At 38.0% G+C, this 13,820-nt stretch overlaps 1 protein-coding gene across 2 annotated transcripts in view; it reads left to right on the forward strand.

Moving 5' to 3' along the window:
- Positions 1-11,835, forward strand: part of SYNM (synemin) — a 33,009-nt gene extending 21,174 nt beyond the window's left edge. Inside the window, exons 4-5 of one of the 2 annotated variants that reach the window (XR_006274946.1) lie at positions 300-5,851; positions 5,925-11,835. Coding sequence is in view for 1 of the 2 variants with exons in the window: in XM_038417869.2 (XP_038273797.1) it covers positions 300-4,450 (4,151 nt within the window). In the remaining variant the exon portion in view is untranslated. Of the gene's footprint in view, positions 1-299 lie in introns of both variants that reach the window. The other variant, XM_038417869.2, reaches the window with a different exon arrangement.
- The last annotated feature ends 1,985 nt before the right edge of the window (positions 11,836-13,820 follow it).

Here is a 13,820-nt window from a genome sequence, read left to right on the forward strand (position 1 = left end):
GCAGGGGGCGGTACAGCTGCGCCAGAGGAGCTGCCGGCTGTTGTGCTCCGCCTGTGTCTTTCAGGTACGCCATACCATCTATAAATATCTTGCTGGTATGGCTTACCATACCGTACCACCCTACTTGCACTGCTGCAGGTATGCTTGAAAGTGAATTGACATTATTTCTTCATAAATATTTTAACATTTCATTAAGATATCTAGATTATTGCATACCACTGTTGTTGTACATAGATTATTTTTATATTTTACATACAAGACAGTATTTTAATTTTTGCTTATCTACACTCTTCTTGCAGGTGTCAGAAATACATCTTATGACTACACTAATAGTTACTCAGCATACCGTGAAGAAAAGAAAAAGAAAAGCTTTCCGATTATCAAGAGTTCTGACACTAGACATAAAACACCAGTAACAAATATTCGCAGCTCTGCACTTTATTCAACTCAGACAAGGCATGGTGGACCACGGACAACAGATAGTGGAAAAGTTTTAAGAAAAGATATTCTTAATTCAGAATATCATCCATCAACCACTATTGAAAAGGATGCCACTTATGAAAGAATTATGAAGGACCATAGAGCGTTCAAAACCTTTACTCCCACATACGGTCTTTGGGAAGACACTAAAATTCAGCGAAAAACATTTCCTGAAAGAAAGAGAACAGAAGCCACAACTACTTCGGCGGTTTCTTTTTCAAAAGAATTGACAAGTGTTCAAAGTTCAAACAAGGACCACAAAGTTGACACAAGGTCAGATGTTTCTGAAAGTACAAGAACAAAACCAGATAATTTTACTAAATTTCCATCTTATGAGCTGAATTCCAATTTTAAACAAACCAAATCCGAACAAACCCTAGATGACACTTGTACTATATTGAAAGAAAAAACAAAAGGAGACAAACCAGTTAAAGAGGGGAAAAATGGCTTGTTAGAAGAAAAAAATAAGCAACCAGTCAATGAGGAAAGAATTATTGTCCTGGAGAAAAAGGAAATGGATGATAAACCCACTACGGCAGAAAGAAGTGTTAATTTTGGAAAGAAGACTGAGGTTAAACCAGAGCAGAAAACGCACATAATGGAAGACGTGATTATTAATGATAACAAAAAGATTTTTTCAGGAGTCAGGAGTAAGGAAGATAGCACTGCCAAAGAGGAAAAAAATGTTACATGGGAAGAACAAACCAGAGTACATAAATCAGCCAGAGAGAGAGAATTTTTTCTCCCTGATGCAAAGATTAAAGAAGATGAATTAACCAAAAGGAATACAAATGTGTTCTTGGAATCAATAAGCAAGGAGGCTGTTGAGATACCCATCAGCGTTGAAATGTATACTCCAGACAAAATATTGCAGAACAGTAACACAGAAATAACATTTCAAGGCTTTAAAACATCTGTAGGAAGAGAGACAGATGAACAGACAATTAAACCTGTTGAAATTCTCAATGTGAATGTTTCAGAAAAAGAATCCAATTTGGAAAATGAACATGGAATTAGTGACCAAAGTAGCCCTAGAATGGGTACTTTGTCAACCGAAAACATAGCAGAAACTATTGTTGCTGATATTCTTAAAAGTTTTGTTCAGTCTTCTGGTTCAGAAACAACTCCACATACAAAAGTAAACTACCTTGAAAAGAAAAAACATGATGATGAGAAAGAGATGACTGAAATCGTAGTACAGTCTCAAGTTCAAGAAGAAATATCAATTTCTGATGAAATTGATCTAGGAAGTCTATTAAACAAGGAGGGCAAAGTGGTTCTGGAAGACGCTAAGGGAATTCCATCCACAGATGTGATAGAAGATCTAATAAATGTTGGCCTGAAAGGAAGGGACCGTATAGGCAAAGTGTCTGTGAATATTGAGATTGTTGAGGAGCCACTAGAATCTGCAACTGATGAAAGGAGTGAATTTTCAGCACCATTTGAAGTAGAGGAAGTAGAGGATACCTCACCCAGCATGGAGCGGCATTATGGCGATGAGGGGGAGCAGACCATCACAGCAACAGCTGAAGATTTTAAAAAGAAAAAACAATCCAGTGAGATCCTCACCCATGTGGAAGAAGTAACAGAGGCAGATGACTCAGTTGATGAACAAAGATATTTTGTATCTACTCCAGATGATTATCCTTTGGCTCATGGAAAAGATGAGGACTCAGTGTATGGGCAAATTCACATAGAAGAAGAATCGACTATTAAATATTCTTGGCAAGATGAATTTTTGCAGGGCACACAAAGAAGAAAAGATGATAGCATGAGCTCACCAGAACAAACGTATCAGGTGGTGGGAGAGGAAGCAAGTGCCTATGTTTTAAATGAGGAACATCCAAAAGGTGAAGCATCACATGCAGAATCCATTGTTACTGAGAAAGAGATTAAAATACCACATGAATTTCAGGCCTCAATAAAGGGGCTTTTATTGAAGGAAACCAAGGACCCTAAACAACAGTTGAAAGAGGCATTGGAACAACTGGAGGGGAGTCTTCCAGAAAGCGTGAAAGAGGAACTAGCTGCATTAACGAAAGAAAATCATGCTGACTCCAGTAGCCTGGCAGTTGACATCAAAAAAGTTGAGCAAACTAACGAAGATGGTTTGGTGACGATTGTGGCTGAAGTCAATCTGTCCCAGACCCTTGACACTGATCAGTTTGATATTGCAAAGCTTGGTGGAGTCATCACAAGTGAGATTGAGAAGGTGTCACTGAAGTCCCCAAAACAAGAGGGCTTTGATGAATGTAATGACCCAGATCTGGAAAGACGGACTCATGGTAAAAGCAGTATAGAAACAGACATTTCTCCATCCAGTAATAAATCCACTCCTTGGGCTAGCCAAGGGGTTTACAGCTCATCCAGTGTAAGAAGTAATGATGGCATAGAATATCATTCCACTGAACAAGTAATTCATGAAGGTCCAGTTTCAGAAGCTGTAGAATTTGGTAATGCGGAAGAAGTCTTTCAGTCACAGGTATCGACTGATATTAACAAATCTTTAAGGCATATTAAAATAGGTCCAACAGAAATTCGGAGAACTGAGCAGGTCATATATGAAGGACCCATTTCTGAAACTCTGGAACTTGGTGGTAGGGGAGACCTTGTTCCGACAGAAGGGTCATTGGATATTGGTAGATCTGTGAAGCTTTTTAAAATGGGTCCTAAGGAAATTCAAACCACTGAAGAAATAATTTATAAAGGGCCTACTACTAAAACTGTAGAGGTAGATGAACCTGAAAACCTTGCTCAGTCAGAGTTTTCAACTGATATTAATAGGTCCATGAGGCATACCACATTAGGTTCACAGCAAATTACTGAAGATATCATTTTCAAAGGGCCAATTTCAGACTCTGTAGAGCTCAATAGTTCAGGGGATCTCTCTCATACAGAAGGATCAACAGATACCAACAGATCAGTAAGGCACATTAGATTAAGTCCAAAAGAAATTCATACAGAACAAGTAATATTTGAAGGGCCCATTTCTGGAAATGTGGAGCTCAGTGGCACAGGAGAGCTTTCTCAGACAGGAAGTTCAATAAGGCGCATTAAATTAGGACAAAAAGAGATTCATTCCGCTGAGAAAATCACATACGAAGGGCCTCTTTCTGAAACAGCAGAGCTTGGCAATACAGGAGACAGCTCTCACACGGAGCATAGATCAGATACTAATGCATCTATCAGGCATATTAAATTAGGTCCCAAAGAATTTATGACAACGGAGCAAATCATCTACAAGGGTCCCATTTCTGAACATCTGGAGTTCAGTGAATTGGGAGACCATTTTCATTCAGAAGGGTCAATAAAACACATTACATCAGGTCAAAAGGAAATTAAAACTACTGAACAAGTCATATATCAAGGCTCCATTTCTGAATCTCCAGAGATCAGTAGTGCAGGAGGAAGCCTTTCGGAGAGTGAAGGAAACTCAGATATCAGTAGATCCATCAGGCTCATTAAATTGAGTCCCACAGAAACTCATACAGAGCAAATCATCTTCAAAGGACCCATTTCTGAAACAACGGGCAATAATTTTCAGACAGAAGAGTCATCAGAGAGCAGCCAATCAATAAGGCATATTAAATTAGGACCCCAGGAAACATCTTTTACTTTTCAAATGGATGTAACTAATGTGGCGGGAGTGCCTGTGGTGGAAGGGAGAACACAAGCAGCTACAGTCACTGTATCAAATAGGAAGGAGCCTGATGTCAGACAGTCACAGGTTGTGGTTGAAAGTGATCAGAAAGACACTGATGGTGAAAGTACCAAAGAAGCAAGTGTTTTTCCTGATGCTTCCCAGGCTCATGGTGAACAAGTAACAGAGAAGTCGGCATTTGAAAAAAGTGTACAACTGCAAAGACTTGTAGACCAAAGGTCAGTGATTTCTGATGAAAAGAAAATTGCCCTTGTGTATCTAGACAAAGAAGAAGATGGGGAAGAAGATAATGATGGAGATTGGTTCTGAAAGGACGTTTTAATATAACTTTGCTTATCAGCTTGTTCATCAGAGATTTTTGACTGCCGTCTTTTTAAAAGGAACTGTCCCACTACTACACCAACATTGGACTGACACATTTTAAATCCAAGCCTCAATATATCCACCATCCTTTCCCCTGATTTTGTGAAAGTTTTTTAAGGGAGGGCTTCCTCTATTGCAAATTCTTTTTTCACTGACCTTTTTCAAGTTTCTTCAGTCTCCAGGACAGGAAGTTTCTGCTGGAGATTTTTCAGGATTTTTTTTTTTTAATTTTTATATTGAGCTAATCCACAAGTGAGAGTCTGAACTGGATTTTTCTATCAACTTTTGAACACTGCGTTGTACTGGGATACTTAAAGAATTCAGCACTTCTGTTTAGATTTCAAAGTATTAACCACAGGCAAAATGAGTCACAATAACGCTGTTGGAAGAGTATTAGAATAAGGCATACAGGCAATTGATTTTTAAGTTCCATTTTCATGTGCTCATGTACAACAGTAAAATCTTAGAAAAAATTAAACCATTACAACTATAAAGTAAAACTCTTTCTAAGCAAACCATGCATAGCAAAAATTTATGGTAACCTTTGTCACTTTATAGTTAAAACCAGACACAATAAAGCAAAGCAATAAGACTACATCAGTCATATTGTTTTCAGGAAAATGTTTGGTTTGCCTTTACAAATCGAAATATTTTCAATATTTTTAGAGAGAATCAGTAGGCAAATGGATAAAAACCATAGGCTAAATCCTAGTTACATTGAAATCAGTGGTAAAATCCCTCCAACTTCAATGACTCTACATAGTGATATATATGAAATGACTAGTCTCCGTATATAGTACTGTTCTGATGTTAGGTATTGCAAGTGCCTAAGGAGAGTGGGATGGCATATACCATACAGTATAATGCCTTCGCACAATGGGATTAGCTCAAGTGTGGTTCTTCTCTGACAAGTGACTGAAAAAATGGCATTTTTTTTCTAACTGTATATTCAACCTAGAACCTGAAAGTCACTCGTCTGGGTTCTTTCTGACTTCTTATCACCAGTAATAGATTTTCTCGGGCCACACTCTGCCTTCAGTTACAGCACTTGAAATGCCATTGATTTTATTGGGTTTGCTCAAGTGTGTAACTGAGGAGCATATTTCAGTCCTGCAAGTAGAACTGAGTTAATTCTTTGGGTGCTCAATCAAGAATAGAATCCAGCTCATTCTCTGGTAGCTGTACTACCTCTGCAGTGCTAACAGGAGCAAAAAGAGTAACAAAAATTTATCGTTGACACTAAAATAAGATCTGACTCTGGGTATGCTTACTCAGCAAAAACTGAGCAAGGGCTAACCTTGAGCTAGCTTGAATCCCGCTAGCCTGTTAACGTAACAGTAGTGAAGACTGTGCAGTGTGGACTCGCAAGCTGAGTACCTACCCAGGGTCTCTGCTGAACTTGTAGTACCTGTGTGGAAGCCCATGCTGCGCTCTCTTCACTACTATTGTTACCTGGGCTAGCTGGATTTAAGCTAGCTCGGTAGGCTAGACCACGCACAGTTTTTGTTGTAGACACACCTCTGAATAGACACAGTGAGTTAGATATACTATATAGAGTAAGAAGCTGCTATTTTTATACGGACATGCTCTGAAAGTAGAACCGCACGTTAAACCCAGACAGCCCTATTGTGCCAGACTATTAGCCTTTAACTTTGAATTCCTTTCTTGTGGTTTGGTTTTGGTCACAAGCGCAATGTTACTTAAACATAGTTTGTGTGTGTTTAACGCAAATTACAATCCAACTGCAATTATTTTATTGTGGTGTGGCCTTCATTAGCTTCTCAGTTTCTTTCGTATCAGTAGAAGTTAGATTTTTTTTTTTTAATAAAAACCTGACTATTACTTTGCAGTACTGACTTAAATGTGAAGTGGAGATAGATGACGTATAGTTTAATATCTTAACCTACTTCTCATATGAGACAAACCTAGTATATTATGATCTGCCTTCATCACCAAGATTGAGACTCTACCAGGTATCTTCAAGTAATTATCAGCATTTCAAGGTTTAAGTATAGGGCTTTGTCTGCACTGCAAAATTTTGTATCCGTTTTCCAGCACTATGCAGTTACAATGGTGTAAATGCAGTGTCTTCAGCACTGTGTGTTCTGAGATTGTTCTCTGAGCTGGGAAGAGAGGGAGCAGTGGCCCTAGTGCTGGAAACAAATACGATGTTGAGTAGTGCAGAGGCATCCAAGGTGTGCATGCCACATTTATTTTGTGTTCTTAATCACATAACAGATATATTTGTCAGAATTATTCATATATGCTTCTGTAAAACATACTTTTGCTACCATTGACAGATAAGGGGCTCATGAATGATTACAGCTCAAAAAAGAGCTTAAAATTCCATTGCCTTAGTCTATCCTCTCTGGAACGGGGTTTAAAAAAAATCTAATAAATGCATTTTTAGATTTTAAAAAATTCCTATATGGGAGTTAGGCAAAAATTTTCAAACATGGTTGCTCAGTTAGACATTTAATTTCATACTTTGATAGAATTTTATTAAAATATTTACTTAAACATAACTTAGGTATCTAATTTTAGGCACACAGGTTTGAAAAGTATCAGCTTTAGTTTTCTGCATATTTGGTTTGAAGTTGAAACTTAAAAAAAAAAGCTCTCTTAAAATAGACATAAGGATAGCTGCAGAATATGTATTCTCCTGCCACAAATAAGAGGGCCCATAATATCAACCCGATTTATTGATGCCTCATGGAAACCTTTGAGACCTATTTCCTTTAGAAACGATTCTACTGATGCTAGATTGTATTTATCTTCCATTGTTCAGAGAATTAGGACATCAGGTGAAGGACAAACCAGCAAGGAGTAAATGAATTATAAGTTCCTGTTTTATACAGATGTCCATAGTACTGAAGAAGAAGAAAAAAAGAGACCATATCAGTATTGTTTCTAAATAAAATGTTTCCAAGGCAGCACCAGCTGCTCTTTAATATGTCCTTTAACAGCATTGACCTACTACATCTGATAAGTTATATTGAAATGTATTTATGTTGTTGTTGGTTACTTTAGTTTTTTGGAGAGGAAAAGGTTTGTTCCATAAATGTAAGTGCTTTAATTCTAGATTGAATCAGAATTTTAATCTGCTGCTTGAAGAGTTTAGGTTTGTCACAATGAATTGGAAAAGCACAGTAATATGAAGTCATTCCAATGGATGAGTTCCCTCAAGCCATGAAAACTGGGAGGTTTAATGCAAGAAGGATATAAGCCTTGCAGACTGTGTAAGCAGCATATTCTCCATTTGAATCCCATTAACATGAGCCTTATGTCATCACCTTCAGTGTTACTGAAAACTGGGAAAGAGCCACAGATCTATTTTATTTTTTGCATGACAGCCACCTTCGGGTAACGACTCTTTCAGGAAACAGAGGTAGAGACTTGGGCTCTGTTGTTGCAATTTGATCTGTGCAGATTCCACCTCCATCTGGATGTATTAGCACAGTGGTTTTCAACCTGTGGTCTATGGACCCCTGGAGGGCTGCAGACTGTCTAAGAGATCCATGAAAGGGTGTCATTATCACAGAACAGTGGCTTTTAACCTGGGGTCTGCAGACTGTCAAAGATTTCAAAAGGGATCCGCACCTCCATTCAAAATTTTTCAGTTGTGAACCCCTAAAAAAAAGTTGAAAACCACGATGGTAACAGAATCCAGGCCTTAGTTGACATGCTTCTATTCCTAGCCAGAGCAAATATAACCTACTCCTCTGAGGTTGGTTTGTGTTTTTTTTTGTTTTTTTGTTTTATAAAATACTGACACATGCCCTATTTAACAGCTTTGTGTGTAATTACTTTATTGATAGCATGGAGCTGGAAGGATTGATAACATGGCCTCAGTCAGCACACAATGTTGAAGCTTACTCATAGAAACTGCCATTTTTTTTCCACTAAATACAAATAAGATAATTGCTGAATTTGAATTTAACAAATAGAATTTTGTTAAAATGTAACTATTAGTTTTATTCAGTAGGAGTTGGTATTTATATGCTTGAGGTAGTTTATCTCAGAAGTGAGGGACTGTATTAATCTTTAAACATATACACTTTTGGATTTGAAAGCAAATAAAATGGGAATATATACGTGTAAGAAGAGAGATGAGAGAGCTACAGCTCTGTACAGATTGATGTTTTCTATAGCATGTGTTTAAAAGACTGTAGACATGTTGAAGCAAGGTTTGTTGATGTCAGTTATGAGACTTTGCAGGCAGCTTGTGGTATGGTCATTTACAATGCAGTCTGAGTTGCTGTTGTGGTTTCATGATTTTTGCACTTTTTTCACATTCAGTATTAAACAATGAAAAATAATGTGTATATGCTTCTTTCTCCTCCTTCCCCCTCACCCCCCGGTTGGTATTGATAAGTCCCCATTAGCAAAGGAAAAAGAAATCAAAGTTTTCATGTCTCATGCTTTGAGGTCTCTCTGTATGTTCAGATCCATGAGCCCCTTTCAGTTCAAAGAACACTTTCATTCCGGAGTATGAAGTGCCTGTATCACTATGGTGGCAGGGACAGAGTAAAAACACAGCAACCGGTTATTCCTTGACTCATCTAACTAGCATGATTGGAGTGGCTGAGGTGCCTTCTTAGCAGCTGGCTGCAGAAGGGGCAGGGCATTTATAAACCTGAAGTAGTTGGAGTGTACAGGAGAATCATAGTTTTCCTGCTGCTCTATGATTCGGCTGATTTATGCCATTCTGTCATAGGGTCTGCTCACGGCTAGTGCACCACCTTCTGGTTGCTCTGAGGACTAGCTGATTCCAGATCTGGCACCTCCTTTCTGCCTCTTGCTGCACATCCTGCCTTTCTTCCTGGATCTCAGCAAGGCAAGATGCTCTGTGCTTGTGGTTTAGCCCTTTGGCCAAGTCGCATGTGTCCTCCCTTCTGGGGTATCAAAGTCCCTTCTTATGAATGGACTCGGGCAGTCTTCCCATTCACTGCCCAGCTAGTGCTATTCCCCCCAGTGGCTGAAGGAGAACCTGAGTCTTCCCCTTTACTCCAGGTTCCAGCTCAGGGACCTTCTAATCAACAGCCAAGGTCTGTTCCATTCTGGACCTTCCTGCCTTTTGCCAGAGCCTTTCCTAACGTTCTGGCTTTGCCAGCCGCAAAACTTCCTTCTCCCAGGGAATAACTGTAGGCTATTTTGGCTCCATAGCCCCCAAACACACCTTTCTTCACCTAGGGAGTGGCTGCAGACTGCTCCCTGCTGCCAATTTACTCTATAAATCCAGCGCAGCTTGTTCCTCCCTAGTTGGGCTCCCTCACTGTTTAGAGAGGGGATTACATAGGCCATCTGCTTCCCTTCAGCTGTGGCCTCTCTGGTTAACTGCCCCCCCTTCTTAGCCTCCATTAACTCCTTCAGGACAGGGGTAGGGTGAATGCCACATCATACATTCCTTAACTTTGATCTTTCAACTATGGCAAAGAAAGCCCTATTGCACTTGCTTGGACCTTAAAGGGGAGAGACATTCACAGTACCTCAGTTTCACGATAAAGCTTTTTTCTTAACAACCACAAACCTGGCGCACACAGGTAAAATGTCAGACACTTACCTAATGTATGGATGTTTCTGGAGTTTTCTACTTGCTAAAGAAAATGTGGAGTGGTCATTTATTACAGGAAAGAGGAAAGCTTTATCTAGAGACACCAGCCAGCTTCACTGAGTCTAAAGTAAGAAAAATATAAAGCTCTTCAGTTTTTGCAAAAGAATAGGATTGGTGGTTTCTGGTAAATGGTGACATGGAAGTGGTCGAATGCTCTCACTGAAACCAAAGACTCACACCAGAAGTATATTTTCAGCCTTCATTTTATAATTAAGAAACATTATTCCCTAAACTGCTAATTGAGGTTTTAGTCTCCCCTTCTGAGTGACTCTCCCTAAAGGTACTGTGAATCAGGGCTGAAACCCCAGGCATCTCTCTGAATAGTAAGGAGATAGCCATCATTTTGGGTTGTTTTTTCAGCACATCATTTAAGATCTTAATTCCTAGATTTAACATGGTTGTCAGTTATGCTAACATCAAATGATTCCATGGATACTCCTCTTTCCGCGAAGTACTGAACTCTTGAAAATAACATCTGACCAGAGATACACGTCTTGATATCCAAAATTCTTTTTAAATGGTCCTAAAGTTACCAGGGATGAACCTGTATTCTTCCTCCAGCATAAAAATCCTTATAGCTAAATATGAGCATAATCTTTAAATGATGTGATCTGCAATTATTCATGCAAGTTCATTGTGTAGCTGACCCTATTGATTCAGTTTTTCCCTTCCGAATTGTGCTATGGGTAGCAGCAACTGGTACTTTGCAGTCTGAAATCAAGCACACTTCAGCTATGGCATACCTTTTGCCAACAGTGGAGGAAAAGTCCTGAGATCAAGTGAACCCTAGATGTTCTTCACATGGCAGAACTTGCTTAAAGTTACATATATCTGATACAAAAGAAAGACTTCTTTAAAAACAAAACAAAAAAATACCCCACCCTACTGTCAGCTCTTTTTTGGAGGGGGATGGGGGGGATTATTGTTTTCCTAACTCATACCCTATTGTGTTTAACAAACAAAAAAAGATTTCAACAGTTTTTGCCCAATGCAGTTAATGGTGCTTGGCTATCAAGGTAATAGGGTGCCTTTATGAATATATTAAATAGAAAAATTAAAATCCAGATTTGTTCAAGAAGCTAGTAAATGTGCAGTACAGAAACAGCAATACCTGCCTGAATCTTGTTTTTTATTTAAATTTATTATTTTATTACTGTGGCAGTTTTGTATTTCCAAACAGGGAAAAAAAAATTTTTCACAAGAGAGAAAACTGAAGAGGCTGTCATTATATGATCTTAAAACGCTATGATCCAAGAGTATAAAAATTAAAAATGGCATTCACCTGTATTAATTTTTTTTCCTGTGTCCATTAAGGTAAGTAATCTATCCTCATGAAAGTTTGCGTATTTAATCCAATGATGGATTTCAGTTCTGCATGATGGATACTTGCAGATACAGATTCAGTCTTCAGAAGTAAACATGAAAAACCTGTCACATATATAGGCTTTGGGCCTTCCCACTATGGAGTACTGTTGCACAATAGCACAGAATGGTGGTCTTTTTTTATCTGATCTTCTCTGTTTTGCTGCTACATCTGGGGCCCTGAAAAAAAGGAAGGGTGTTGTAAATCATAGGTCATTGTCAAGTTCCACTATTCAGGTTGTTGGTGCCATATAAGAGGATCTGTAGGCACAGGCACTGCAATACATAATTTAACAAGATACATAATACCACTCACTATCATTGGAGTATACCGACTGATACAAAATATTTTGATCAAAAAAGCCAAGCTAGAAAAAACAAACAGATCTATTTATGCACATAAAGATAGATATCTTAAAGAAAACTGTAACCGTATTACAAAATAATTAGCTCTCAAATTAAGTAAGACGACTAACTTGTCATATCCCTGGGTTTCATAAAGCTACTCCCACTGGAGTTGTGAATTGAGGGAGTGTGGTGAAGAGAATAATATTTGCTATTGGATTACTAGGCACAAAATTATTTTTATGATTGTATAACCTATGATTGTATAGTCATATAGGGGTGTAATAGAGGTATTTATTAAGCTAACAATGAAAATACAGTCCACATTCACCTTAAAGAAAACCACTCGCATGTGGTTTAGTGGAGAATTTAGCTCGGAGTTTATGTTGCATTCTGTTCCTGGGAAAGCAAATTGTTCTTATGGCAAAGTCTTACATAATTTAACAGGAGTGAAACTAATAGGGATCTACAGCAATTACTCTAAAACCCTAAAGAGTTTCCAGCCCAAACCAGGAACCATAGACTAAAATTTCAAAATAATTTTAAACTGCTTTGTACCTAAAAATAAAAATTGTGTTTGGTTTGCATGGTGGAGGGAAGGTTCTAGCTGGTTTTTATTTATTCTGTTCATTTGGTGCATCTCTAATCTGTATACAGTAATCTGAATTTATGCTATCATTGGATTAGCCCTTGAAAATATTAAAAAATTAATTTTAAAAATGTGCATTGTAAATTCAAATATTTGATTCCTTGCAGAACAGTGAGGGGAAAAAAACAACTTTCTCACAAAAAATATGATTTATATAATCTAGTGGTACCCACCACATGCTAGGTGCTGTACAAACACAAAAGATAGAATGGTCCATGTGCCAAAGAGCTTACCATTTTTGTTTTGTCCTTTTAGGCAGAAGACAGAGGATCAGAGAAACAGGTATTTCCTGGTAACAGCAAGCTTTAATAACACAACTGGTTTGTGTTTTAATAAGACACTGTCCAAATTTACCCTTAAAGTTTGTTGTCAGCTAGCTAGTTACAAGCTGAAGTGGGTCTTCAGAAACCCATGTTTTAAAGACCAGTGATACTTCATACAAGAATAGATCTTGTTTCCTCAGTGGAAGGAAGTCTGAATACTTTCAACCAACTCTAAAAGTCAAGGTTTAATTTTAAATGCATCATATTTTTTTTAAAAAAGTAGTTACAAAGCCCTTCAAGTGGAGATCACAGAGAGAACATTGCAAGCATGATCTTATGTTAACTGAATAACTGTAGCACTACTGTGTTATTTTTATTTTAATCATTCCCTGGTCTAATTAATGTTTCAGAAACAATCTGGACTAGAGTAAGAAAAAAAATCAGTACTATAAAAATAAATATCACAGGAAATCTGGGAACATACATCTACTCACACAGCTGGTAACAGGGAATGTTCCTTCACTAATAAAACTAGCTGAAACACAGCTAAAGTGAGATTTTTTTTTTTTTAGAAGTAGAAGACCTAAATATGTCAGATAGGAAAGACTGAAACAGACACTTAGATCCTTCCCTCCCCACCCACAGCTATGCCATTGGCTACAAGAATGTGCCATTAGTTACAAACACAGAACACATAATGAAGTAAGGTTAATAAAAATAGCAGCGTCATATAATACTAACCTTAAAGTTGTGGAACACTTTCGGCACTGACAAGCGTTATGGTAAAAGACACATATGATACCAACAGATTGTTTCAAGCTATTGACATGGTAACTGTTTTTGGATTCAGCAGCCTAAAGCCGGTATTTCACTCAGTGAAGTTAGCACATTTTGTCAAAGACTTGGAATTAAAGGGAAATGGCCAACTTAAAAATTATACTTCTGTCTGCACTCTATTTCCTTCATCTCAGATTAAGTATACTAAAGGACACTATGCCATAACACTATGCTGTAAATTGATGTATTGTGGGCACACATTCTACATTAAATATGATGAGAGAAGTCCAAATAGCCATCTAAAAA

Source organism: Dermochelys coriacea, chromosome 10 (genome assembly GCF_009764565.3).
Source record: "Dermochelys coriacea isolate rDerCor1 chromosome 10, rDerCor1.pri.v4, whole genome shotgun sequence".
Taxonomy (NCBI): domain Eukaryota; kingdom Metazoa; phylum Chordata; order Testudines; family Dermochelyidae; genus Dermochelys; species Dermochelys coriacea.